Source organism: Epargyreus clarus, unplaced genomic scaffold (genome assembly GCF_041222505.1).
Source record: "Epargyreus clarus isolate Ecla_fem2 unplaced genomic scaffold, WU_Ecla_fem_2.2 ptg000019l, whole genome shotgun sequence".
NCBI lineage: Eukaryota > Metazoa > Arthropoda > Insecta > Lepidoptera > Hesperiidae > Epargyreus > Epargyreus clarus.
Genome location: NW_027332227.1, coordinates 2,925,256 through 2,937,311, shown reverse-complemented (window position 1 = coordinate 2,937,311; position 12,056 = coordinate 2,925,256). Strand labels below are relative to the sequence as shown.

At 43.4% G+C, this 12,056-nt stretch overlaps 1 protein-coding gene across 1 annotated transcript; it reads left to right on the top strand.

Moving 5' to 3' along the window:
* The first annotated feature begins 2,500 nt into the window (after window positions 1-2,500).
* On the top strand, window positions 2,501-7,220 carry LOC140750153 (uncharacterized). The gene is made up of 6 exons (XM_073083541.1): window positions 2,501-2,607; window positions 2,874-2,961; window positions 3,918-3,988; window positions 5,021-5,131; window positions 5,990-6,114; window positions 6,749-7,220. Exons 1-6 carry the CDS (start codon window positions 2,509-2,511, stop codon window positions 6,936-6,938), a joined length of 684 nt encoding a protein of 227 aa, XP_072939642.1. The 5' UTR covers window positions 2,501-2,508; the 3' UTR covers window positions 6,939-7,220.
* The last annotated feature ends 4,836 nt before the right edge of the window (window positions 7,221-12,056 follow it).

Sequence of the window (12,056 nt, the reverse complement as noted above, 5' to 3'; positions counted from 1 at the left end):
CACTACGTCAAATTGTTTCTAAAATAACATTTACCGCACTTCAGTAGAGAAGCGTTGATCGTTGCAGCATAGTTAAAAACCGTTTATTATCAATAATAGCAAGTTGAAATTAGTAACACGTTAACTCGTTGACGAAATTAACTAGTTGATCAACTAGTTGACCAACGAAAATTAACGTTGACGTTTCGTTGACGGAAAAAACTTCAACGACCCACCGCTAAATTGAAGCAACCAAAAACAACACAATATAATCTATAACTTTTCTTCGCCATATTATTCTTGAAACAACAAAATATACTTCTTACAAAACCGTCACATCACCCGCTCGTCACCGTGGCACATTCACGAATGTTCGTGTACCCCGTGAGTACCGGCCCGAGGCGAGTAGGCGTGGCTTGCGTTTCGTGCGTTTGTATGAAGATAAAATACTGTATATCCTTATACTGTGCTAAAACTCTTTAGAAGCTAGAAAAAGTTAGAAGTAGCGAACGGCCATGCAGATGATCCTGATGATAATTGTATATGTAATTTTTATTGCAATTTTTTATTACAAATATATACATTTATTAATATTTTTTTATAAAATGTTGTAGATCCTACCTTACTTACGTAAATTCTCAAGAAAAAATAGCATTAGGGTTTAACAGAAATCAGCATGATTTTTTTAAATCTTTGCCGCGCTTTGCCGCCAAATGTCTAAAACTTAATTACGATGTTTCTTCTTGCATTTGTCGATATAATCAACGCCAGATAAGATTAGAGTCCTACCTGAAGTGGGAGACAGTTTTTTTTTATTAAAACCAATTTATATGTAGGATCTAAGAACGTTTCACGCTTTGGTAGCCCGTTGTCGCAGCTTAGCTCTGTCCAGTTTCTGCTGCGCGGGCGGGCAGCTTAAGGACAATATCCGTCTGCCACTGATGTAGTGAAACCCTGATCGCCATCATTTGCTGGAATCGCATTAGCAGGGCGACATTTCATCGCCACTATTCTCGAATGTGATAGGTCTCGACCTATCACAACCAGTGTTAAAGAACTTAATTTTTACGTCATGATACGAAAAATAAACGAAACTCGTTACCAAAATTGCACGTGTGCGTTCTATGATATAGCGTATGACCACAGTAGAAATATGGACAGTACGGAAACTCCCTACAAAGCGCTCGAAACGGCACACTCACACAAACAAGCGCATCTACGAGGCCCTTAAGTGGTTCTCCCGGTGCTTCAGTAGCGAGTGTCGCATCAAAACGAGCGGTCACGTTGTTATTTATTTGCTATTTTTTCCCGCGATCTTTTTAAAAATGCCACGAAAGTATTGCGTGGTATACGGCTGTTTAAAATCGGCTTCATCAAAACCGGAGTTATCATTTTTTACACTTCCTGGTGATTTTGAAATGTAAGAATGATTTATTGTTATAATATTATTATTATAATTTGTAGGTGTTTTAAATCATATGTTTCTAATATTATAACATTATAAACAGCATTCTAAACTAAATTATATATATTATTCCAAAGTAATTTAATTATTATACACATAAATAAAAACTTTATACAAATAGGAACTATAATTAAATTAATTTGTAGGTACTTACTCGAATTATAAGTCCGTGTGACCGATTGTAATAAATTTGTGAACAATTGTGAATGGATGACATTTTTCGTAGTTGCTTTAAGAGAGAACACTGAAACTGCAAAGTGGCGGAATTTATTTACAAGGAATTAGATAAAATCAGTTTTACAGTACCTTGTCCTTGTTTCCCAATACCTCATTTAAAAAAGCTGTTCATAAGAATGAGAATCTTTTATACTATAAAATTTAACAATAAAGAATTCCGGACTTGTCGTAGCAGAAGAAAATATTTTTCAGTAAATAATTTGTAATTTATAAAGAATAAAGCATTTTTTTATGTAATGGTTTTTTAATTACTAGATATCACACGCATTTTTGACATAAAAATGCGTGACAAACACCTAAAGAGTGATTAATGTTCCCTGACCCCGCGTCCGCTCCGAAGAGCGGACGAATCGTCTTCGTACAACCGCGGCTCGTGTATGCTGCCGCCAAAACGTAAAAGGTTACGCCGTAATTAATACTAAGTTAAAGATCTACAAAAAATCAAAGTAAGTTGCATCACAAGTTGTATCAATTTTTAAGTGTTTTCCGTTATTAAAAATATAATAATAATGATTATCGTCTTTTGCTGGGATTAGCTGACGCCGTGAGATTACCTACTTATATTATTTGTAAACTGCATAGTTATTGAAATTCGATTGATTGATCATTACAGCACAGTAAATGCTAAAATAGAAATAAATAACACAATTATTAAAAAACCGTTTAAAAAAAATAGTGACAACCCTATGCTTCGATGAAGTTTAGGTAGTTATTTTATAAATTAGGCTTAGTTTCCATACTGTCCATATTTGTACTGTGGTATGACGTAACTGTGTGACGTATCGATGTGTTCGTGTCATAGTGTTAATATTGATAGTAACAGGACAATGGAAGGGTATAAATATGAATGGGGCTTAGTGACGAAAATCAATAGGTTCTGTTGGTTTACCGAGATGGATCGAGTTTCCTGCCTGTTAATTTTAATGGTGAGTTATTATTAACATTTATTTTATACTAGTGTTTACCCATGACTCCGTTCGCGTAAATTATACATTTAGCCCATTAGGGGATTTTTCGAAAACATCCAACATAGATCTTTCATAATTTCCATTTAAAAATCCAAATACAAAATTTCGTGGCGTTCGTTTCAAAATAGACTTTAAAAAACCAACCACTATTTTACCCCCTTAGGGGTGGAAAAACGCAAGTATAGGTGTTTCCTTATATCTATCTAAACCGGTATTTTTTTCAGATGGCAACTGGTGTGTTGTCGGGTCCTATGAGTGGAATTATAGGAGGGCACGACGTAATGAAGAGGTCAATTGAAGACAAAAAATATAGTAAGTACACTATTATAATTATTATAATGATATGGTGCTTTAATTTACTAGTACTTCTTAATATTATTAGTCATGATAGAGCTAATGGTAGGGTATAATTTTGGTCCCGCACATTTTGAATTTTGGCGAGAAATTTATTAACACAGATTCTAATATAATAATGTTATCTGTAGAAAGTAGATGTTCTGCCTCTAAGGATGCTTAAAAATATAAAGGATGCGCCTGCTTGAGAAACGCCCGCGAGTTGCATGTGCTAATCCACACGATAGCGAGTTTTGTTCAGGCGCCGTTCCTGTGTTTTTTTTGTAATATAGGATTAGCAGACGAGCATGCATTCCACTAGATGGTAGGTGGGTACTGCCGCCCATAGACATATCTAATCAATCCTAGATGGGCTTTTATATTCCTACCTGAGGCCGGCCACAGATGCGCCGCTACTCCCGAGGACTAAGCTGGAACGCCTCGGAAAAGTATGTCTCCCTTACCACACCCTTCAAACTAGAACACGGCAGCGTTTAACCCTGTTGTTATGAGGCAGTAGGTGTGGCGGTGGTGCCGCCGGAGTCGAACCACAAAGGGTTCTACCACCTTCAATGCGTTACGCGCGAATCGCTAACTGTACCCTTACCATGAGTTTTTACGTTTCGACAAATATAACTGTTTTGGTATTTGTTTACGTATTTGCCCATACTATTCCAAATCAGCGCCCCTAGCGGATTATATCAGACTTGGAAATTGTATGGGCCAATACGTAACCAAATACCAAAACAGTCATATTTGTCGAAACGTAAAAACTCATGGTAAGGGTACTGAACTGCGCGCCTGCGATTCTGCAAGCACGTAGTTAGAGATATGTGACAAATAGATACACTTACTGTGGACAACTTGCCAGATTTTACGCACCCATATTATGAACTGGTCATTGAGTTATATTTTATGAATTTTAATATTTTCAGAAGTGATCGCAATGGTAGAGGACAACGTCCCAGACATTCCAATAAAGCGTATAAATCAGATAATTGATGAGGTATGAGTCTACTCATATATTTACTATATTGTTATATATAATTTTCATTTTAATCTAATTTATTCCCAATCTATTTTTTTGTTAATATCAAGTTTCTTAATTTTGCTTGTACAACAAAAATTACCGTACCAAAATTGTAGATTAATTATTTTAATTTGAGGCCGTAAGTAATGATTGTTCTAACAAATTTTCTTTACGACGAATAGCATTGCATCCTCTGGCGGTCGCATTGTAGTCGCCTTACATGTAGGGCCGCTCATTGTTTAAACGCAATTATTATTATATTTATTTAATTATCAGGGTAAGTGATATCCTAGTGGTTAAGAAACTCGGCCTTTGGATCGAGGGGTCCGAGCTTCAAACCAGGCACCTCTGATTTTTCAAAATCATGTACGTATTAGAAGTTAATTATCACTAGCTAAACGATGAAGGAAAACATCGTGAGGAAACCTTTTTTTTTTTTTTTTTGTTGACGAGGGGGAAACCTTCAAAAGGTACCCTATGCCGTGGGAGCGACACGGGGTTATGTGGGATTCTTACCGCACTAAAACCCCCCCGGTGGCCGTCCTCGGCGCTGCGTAGAGGACTCCGGGATCTCCAACGGAACGCAACCGGAGTCCACTTAGCGCGTTGCCCCGTCGGGCTCCGCCCAGGTGAGCTTGAATGAAACTCACCACACCATCTGGTGTTCACGACGGTATGCGACCACACATACCGCCGTCCATCCCGGGGTTGCTAGCCGGGCGGTTCGAGCTCCCACTCATGCCGTCCGCAACCCCGGAAGCCCCCTTTTAGTCGCCTCTTACGACAGGCAGGGGATACCGTAGCCCTATTCTGGTCCCGGAACTACAGGGACAATCGTGAGGAAACCTGCATACTACCTAACCTGAAGTCTACCAATATGCAATTGGCCGGCGCGGTGGACTATGGCCTAATCCTTCTCATTATGAGAGGAGACCCGTGCCCAGCAGTGGGACAGTAATAGGTTGATGATGATTATTATATTAATCAATAATTTTATTCATTCCACAGCTGGACCGGAACAATTTAACGAAGTTTTATTCAAATACTCCAGATTATGTATTTTATAAATTTGACTACGAAGTAAATAATTATAAGAACCTATGTCGATTTAAGTCTAAGGTAAGAATAATTTATTTGATTAAGGCTTCGAAATTGTAATATTGTATGGGTACAAATTGAGTTTATTAATCACATGAAACCACATACTCAAAGCCAAGTTTTGGCATTATATAGATAATATAAATTATATAATAATATAATGTTTTTGCCTTAACTATTTCAAGTTAAGTATTTTACAAGTAGCATTCTTTAGTACCTACTACATACATCTATACTAATATTATAAAGAGGAAAACTTTGATTGTTTGATTGATTGTAATGAATAGGCTCAACTGGAGCGATTTTAAAAATTCTTTCACCATTCAAAAGGTACAAAGTTTGCCGGGTCAGCTAGTATAATATATATTCATATGCCTAAATAAATTATTATATCAATAGTATATAGAATATAGAATATCAGTAGGTATAGACTTATAGAGTATAATAATAATAGTTTATTTCAATCGCTAAGGATCATAAGTCATAATACAAAACAGCATTTCAGACATCTTAATTATACAATACTAGAAATTCATAAATTAACATGCAATAATAAAACATTATAAGTTACAAAGTATAAAACTAATTATATTAAATTAATGAAATCAAATTAAATTAAAACCATTAAATTAATAAAATATGTCACATTATTTAAAAATACTATACTATATTCCCATTAATTAAAATTTAATTTAATTTAAAAACTAAATAATATAGGATGGAAATATAACTAAATATTTGCGGTTACAATAACCTATGAAATATTATATTCTTCTTATTTAAATGGGTATTTTAAATAACAGATTAGGTACAGAGGTTCTAGCATTAGAATATTTTATATGTATGTTTTATAGAAAAGTAATAAGTGTTTTTTTTCAGACATGGCGCCCATCCGTTCTGGAAGATGAAATTGGAAATAGGTATTATGCTTTGAATACAAATAAAAGAATAATACAGGAGCTTCGATATGAAACATGTCTTCCTTCAGGTTTACCTCCGCATAAGTAAGTATATCAAAGGGTTGAACGTGGTAGTACCTTTTTAGCTGGGATACATAAAGACCGAAAAATTATTATATTAGTATTTAATCAAGACCTAATATGTTTTTATTGAATATAAAATCAAAGTCAATAATATTTATTTCAAAATAGAATTACAGAGAAACATTTCACAAAAGTCACTAACTTTTTACTTAGGGCTCGAACACAAAAATGCGATGCGACGCGATGCGAATTCGCAACGCAGAAAATTGCGATGCGAATTGCTGCGATGCGATATCGTGCGGCGTAGCGTCTCTCAGGGTGACCAACAACAACAACCACTGTGCGATGCGAATCAATTCGCAAGTTCTTGCGATGCGTCGAGGGAGCTCGAAGATTTTTGCGATGCGACGTCGCATCGCAGTTTTGTGTACGAACCCTATGTTAGTACTTTTTACTTAGTAGTCTTACTTAAGAAATCTTAAATTGAGATTCCGATAAGGAATTACTTTACTGGAAAAACTTATGCATTGCACAAGACCTATTTACTTGATTTTACAATTCTTTAGTTATTTTGGAGAAACATCTTTTCCCTTGCATTTTTTGTTAGCGTGATTAATGATTACGAAACATTTTTTAAATAGATACTTGTTTGCAGAGGTGAGCAATGTCAATTCACCGAGAACAAAGATGGTTCGTCAGCTATGTGTCGGCAAGAATATGTAACACAGCTTATCTATACGGTGGAGGCATCCAATAAAACTGAATTCTCGGAGATTGTACCACGACCTGTTCGTATTCCTTCTTGCTGCTCTTGTTACTTATACCGCAGCGAAGATCTTAGCTAACAAACGAAACTATATAACTTAAGGACTTTTTCCTGTCACGCGGGTTTGTGTCAGTGTCTACTTCAGTTCCACTTGCATCCGTTTCATAGATACTATTCATTTGACATGTGCCACATGCAAGCGGGTCAAGACACTGTAACGACTATGAATTAAGTACACGCGTATGCAGAGCCGGATTAAGACGTCTGGAGGCCTTAGGCCGAAGAAGCAGGCCTCTAATTATGTTGGTGATGTAATTGTGTTTAAGACATGTGTGTGATGAATAAATGTGTTTTTATTAAACGGCAGATTTTCTTTTACTTACATTTTATGACTTGTAGTTAAAAAATCTCACCAAAAACATATAAATTTGACTTTAAATTACTAAACAGTAAAAACGGACTTAAATATTTTTGGGTGTCTTATTAGAAAGGTGGTAGAACCCTTTGTGGTTCGACTCCGGCGGCAGCACAGCCACACTTTTTATTGCCTTTTTTTTTTTGTTTTCGAGGGGGAAACCTTCAACAGGTACCCGACGACGTGGGAGCGACGCCGGGATATGTGGGATTTTTACCGCACTAAAACCCCCCCGGTGGCCGTCCTCAGCGCTTGGTGGAGAACTCCGGGATCTCCAATGGAACACAACCGGAGTCCTCCAAGCGCGATACCCCGGTCGGGCTCTGCCCTGGAGGGAGCACTTTACGCTCCTCCCTTACATCTAGTGTTTACGACGGCATGCGACCACACATGCCGCCGTCCTTCTCGGGGTTGCTCTACGGACGGTTTGAGCTCCCACTCTTGCCGCCGGCAACCCCGGAAGCCCCCTTTTAGTCGCCTCTTACGACAGGCAGGGGATACCGTAGCCCTATTCTAGTCCCGGAACTACAGGGACACCGCGCCGGGGAGCGCTATCTGCGCCTTCGGCGTCTTCTTCTCCGCGCGGGATCGGCGCGCTCTCTGGCCCGTTCGGCGTCCTCTTTAGCGAGCATAACACGGTCGCAGAACGCGACCACGCTATCCCACGCTTCGCCAGAACGGGCCATCGCTGCAACTATAGTCTCCGGGGAGAGGTCCGGCCCTATGTTCTGCACCAGGATCTGCCGCTCGGCCTGCCACGCTGGGCATTCCTCGAGCGTGTGCTGCGCAGAATCCTGGGCATGTCCACAGTGGTGGCACTGCGCTGAGGCCTCCCTGCCTATTCTGTGCAGGTACTCACCGAAGCAGCCATGTCCGGTGAGCACCTGTGTCAGCCGGTAGGTGACGCGTTTCTTCCTTTGTAGCCAGGCTCGGAAACTGGGCAGAATCGCACTGACCACGCGTTGGCGTGCGCCCCGTGGCTCCTGTAGCCTATGACGCCAGCGCCTTAGGGCGCGCCGGCTGGCTCTCGTCCGGAGCACTTCGACCGTCTCGTCGTTAGGAGGATGGCCACTCTGGCGGAGACCGCGGATCTCAGAAAAGATCTCTGCGGTCATATCCGCCAGAATGTCCAGGGGCGGAAACCGCGCCAGGACTGTGGCCGCCTCATACGAAATTGTCCGGTATCCTCGTGCGACTCTGATCGCGATCATACGCTGCGCGGCATTTAATTTGGCCGCGCGGCGTCGGCAGCCCGACAGTCTATCACACCATACGGGCGCACCGTAGAGCGCGACAGAGCGCACGACGCCTGCGTAGAGGCGGCGGACTTCCTCCCTTGGTCCCCCTAGATTTGGCAGCAGTTTGTGCAAAGCACCCGCTACCTTGTGAATCCGGGGAACCAGACGGTCGAAATTCTCGTCGAAACGCCAGCGGCTGTCCAACACGAGTCCCAAGTATCTCATGCACCTGCCCACTTCGATAACCGCGTCACCCACCTGCACTGACACGCAGGGTGGTTCCACGCCCCGCCGCAGGCCGTGGAACCATAGCGCCTCGGTCTTATTAGACGCAACGCTAAGGCCTATTCCGCGTATCTTCGCGACAACGCGTGCCACCCCTAATTCGGCCAGCCTCGCCGTCCTCTCAAAAGACTCACCCTCGGCCAATACGAGAGTGTCGTCGGCGTAGCAGATAACGCTCACACCTCGAGGGAGCTCCGTCCGCAGTACGACACCATATGTGAGATTCCACAGGAGTGGCCCCAAGACCGACCCCTGTGGAACCCCGCACACGACTTGCCTCTCCCCGACACTCCCGTAACGGCCCGGATAGCTTATACTCCGGTTCGACAGATAGACCGTCAACACGTCCCGCAAATAGGGAGGCACCTGATGATATACGAGGGCCTCCCTGATCGCTGTCCAGGGCAGAGTGTTGAAAGCATTCACAATATCTAGGCTTATAGCCAGAACCACTCTGCCACTGGATACGGCCTGCTCTGTCACTGCGCGAACACGGAGTATAGCATCGACAGTCGAGCGTTCCTTTCGGAAGCCGTACTGACTGTCGGATAGATCCGGACCAGTGCACGACAAATGTCCGCTGATACGAGCGGAAATAATCCGCTCGAAAAGCTTTCCTACTTCGTTCAGCAGACATATCGGCCTGTAGGCCGAGGGTGAGTCTGAGGGTCTGCCCGGTTTGTGGAGGAGCACCACTTTCGCCTGCCTCCATTCCGCTGGGAAGCGACCGGCACGTAGGCAGTCAGTGAATAGAGACCGCAGCCTCTCCCCGAGAACGGTCAGCGCCAACACCCAGGCCCGACCCGGGATTCCGTCAGGGCCTGGTGCGGTGTTTCGCGCAGCCAACCGTTTCACGGCCCATTCTAGTTCTGTTTCACTGACTGCCAACTCCTCCGTCCACTCGGGCAGCACCGACGCTCCCGTCGCGACATCAGGGCTATCCGGAGTGAAAGGAAACAGGTTTCCGATAACGACAGTGACAAAGTCGGGATCCAGGGTCTCCGTTAACGGTGGAACCCATGGGCGCAGCTTTCCGAGCACCATTCTATAGGGGCGCCCCCATGGGTCCCTATCCAGCCCGTCCAGGAGTCCCGACCAGTTTCGAGACTTGCTATCCGCGATAGCAAGCTGAAGGGCCACGGTCGCGTTCCGGTACTCCCTGTACCTTTCCTCCGTCTCTGCGGCCCTGGCAGTCCGACGTCTGCGCGCGCGCGTGAACATGCGACGGGACCGCAAGCAAGCAGCGCGCAACTGTGCGATATGGTCGGACCACCAGTATGCCGGTCCCCTTCTGCCGGATCTGACCCGTGGCATGGCGGCATCGCAGATAGCGGCCATATCTGCTCGGAGCCGGTCAGCCCTTTGCTCGAGATTTGGGGTCGCGCTCTCAACAGCGGTCCTGGACCAATCCACGACGTGGGCTGCAGCGACTAGCAAGTCTCGATTGAGTCGCTTCAGAGCCCAACGCCGTGCGGGACCTTCTCCCTGTCCGCCATTACGAACCGGGAACTGTAAAGCCACGTCCAGTGTTATGTGACGGTGGTCGGATAGCGTGACAATTTCCTCCGCCACCCGCCAGCCCGTCACCAAGCGCTCGGCAGAGGCAGTCGCCCATGAGAGGTCCACGATCGACTCCCCCTGCCAACGCACGCACGTGCTAACCGAGCCCCGGTTCAATAGACGTAGGTCCAGTTCCGCCGCCCACTCGAGTACCGCATTACCCCTGGCGTTGTCGCTCTTGCTCCCCCAGGTCCTGGAATGGGCGTTAAAATCACCTAAGACGAACACTGGGCGGGGTAGGCAACCGCGAATGCAGTCTCCCACCCGACCCAGGAACGCCTCGTACGCCGCCAGACTGCAGTTGGGGGAGATGTAGCACCCTATAACCGCCAGGGGGCCCCAATCCACAGCAACTATGCCCTGCCCCGTATGACGCCTCGAACACGGAGGATCGGTTTCACCTCCAGCCCAATATACAGCGACCAATTGGGCGTCATCACCGAACCAGCGCGGATGGTCCGGGACGCGATATGGTTCTGCCACCACTGCCAAGGAGACCGAACACTCCGTTAGGCACTGCAGGAGCAAATCCTGAGCTCGACTGCAGTGGTTCAGGTTCCCCTGTAGCAGCTTGAATGATGGAGCAACGTTCATTATGTTTGCTCCATCATTTCCTCAGACGGGCGATGGGCCGATGCGCTGGCTTTCGCCTGCGCAAGCCCATCTGCCCGTACGGAACTAGCACCCGCCCCCTTACCCCCTTTCCTTTTTGGGGGTCGCCTAACTTTTTATTGCCTAGCTTTTTATTTAACTTTTTATTGCCTAATAACAACAATGTTAAACGCTGCTGTAATCTGGTTTTAAGGTTCTGGTAAGAGAGACTTTTTGAGGCGGTTTTGCTTAGTCTTCAGGGATAGCAGCTTATCTGTGGCCGACTTCAGGTAGGAATACATCATATCCGGGGTTGATTACAGATGTCCATGGGCGGCAGTAGCCACTTATCATCATGTGGACTGCATGATCGTTTTCTGTTCGTATATAAAAAATCTCATCGTGTGACTTTTATTCCATCTGGACTAGGTAGGTATTACATTGGGAACTTATGTTTTATCCTGATGATCTTAAAGTCAATGTTATTATTGTATCGTCGTCGACCTCTGATCTGATATTATCTGATCTGTACCCTTACCATGAGTTTTTACGTTTTGATAAATTGACTGTTTTGGTATTTGTTTACGTATTTGCACATAAAAATTCCAATCAGCGCCCCTAGCGGATGGTATCAGAACTATAGTGTCTGTAACGTAATATTAAATGTCTTAATTGACAAAATGGCGCTTTATGTTTTGTCTCTTTTTAGCGAACATGTGAGGCAGACAAAAAGACATGAGCACTTACTTATTGTTACGTTTACTCCGTCTTCAAAGCAAACGGAAAAGAATAATGGATTGAGCAAACGTAACGTAAAATTGTGGGATGTTTTGAAAACTCATGGTAAGGGTACTGATCGCGAACACGCCGCGCGTAAAAGCTAGTGAGAATGTAATAATCACTCTTGTTACTACGATAGTACTATCAACAAATTAAAATATATCGTAAAACGTGTCACTTTGATCTCATTATAGCTATTGCTTTAATCATGTTACTATTATAATAGTTTTTGTTGTTATCGTAAAATATTATTGTGATCGTAATAAAGCACTCGTGGAACTTTTAATAATGTAAAAATTTTAGCTTTGTGGACTTAGTAATAAATGTA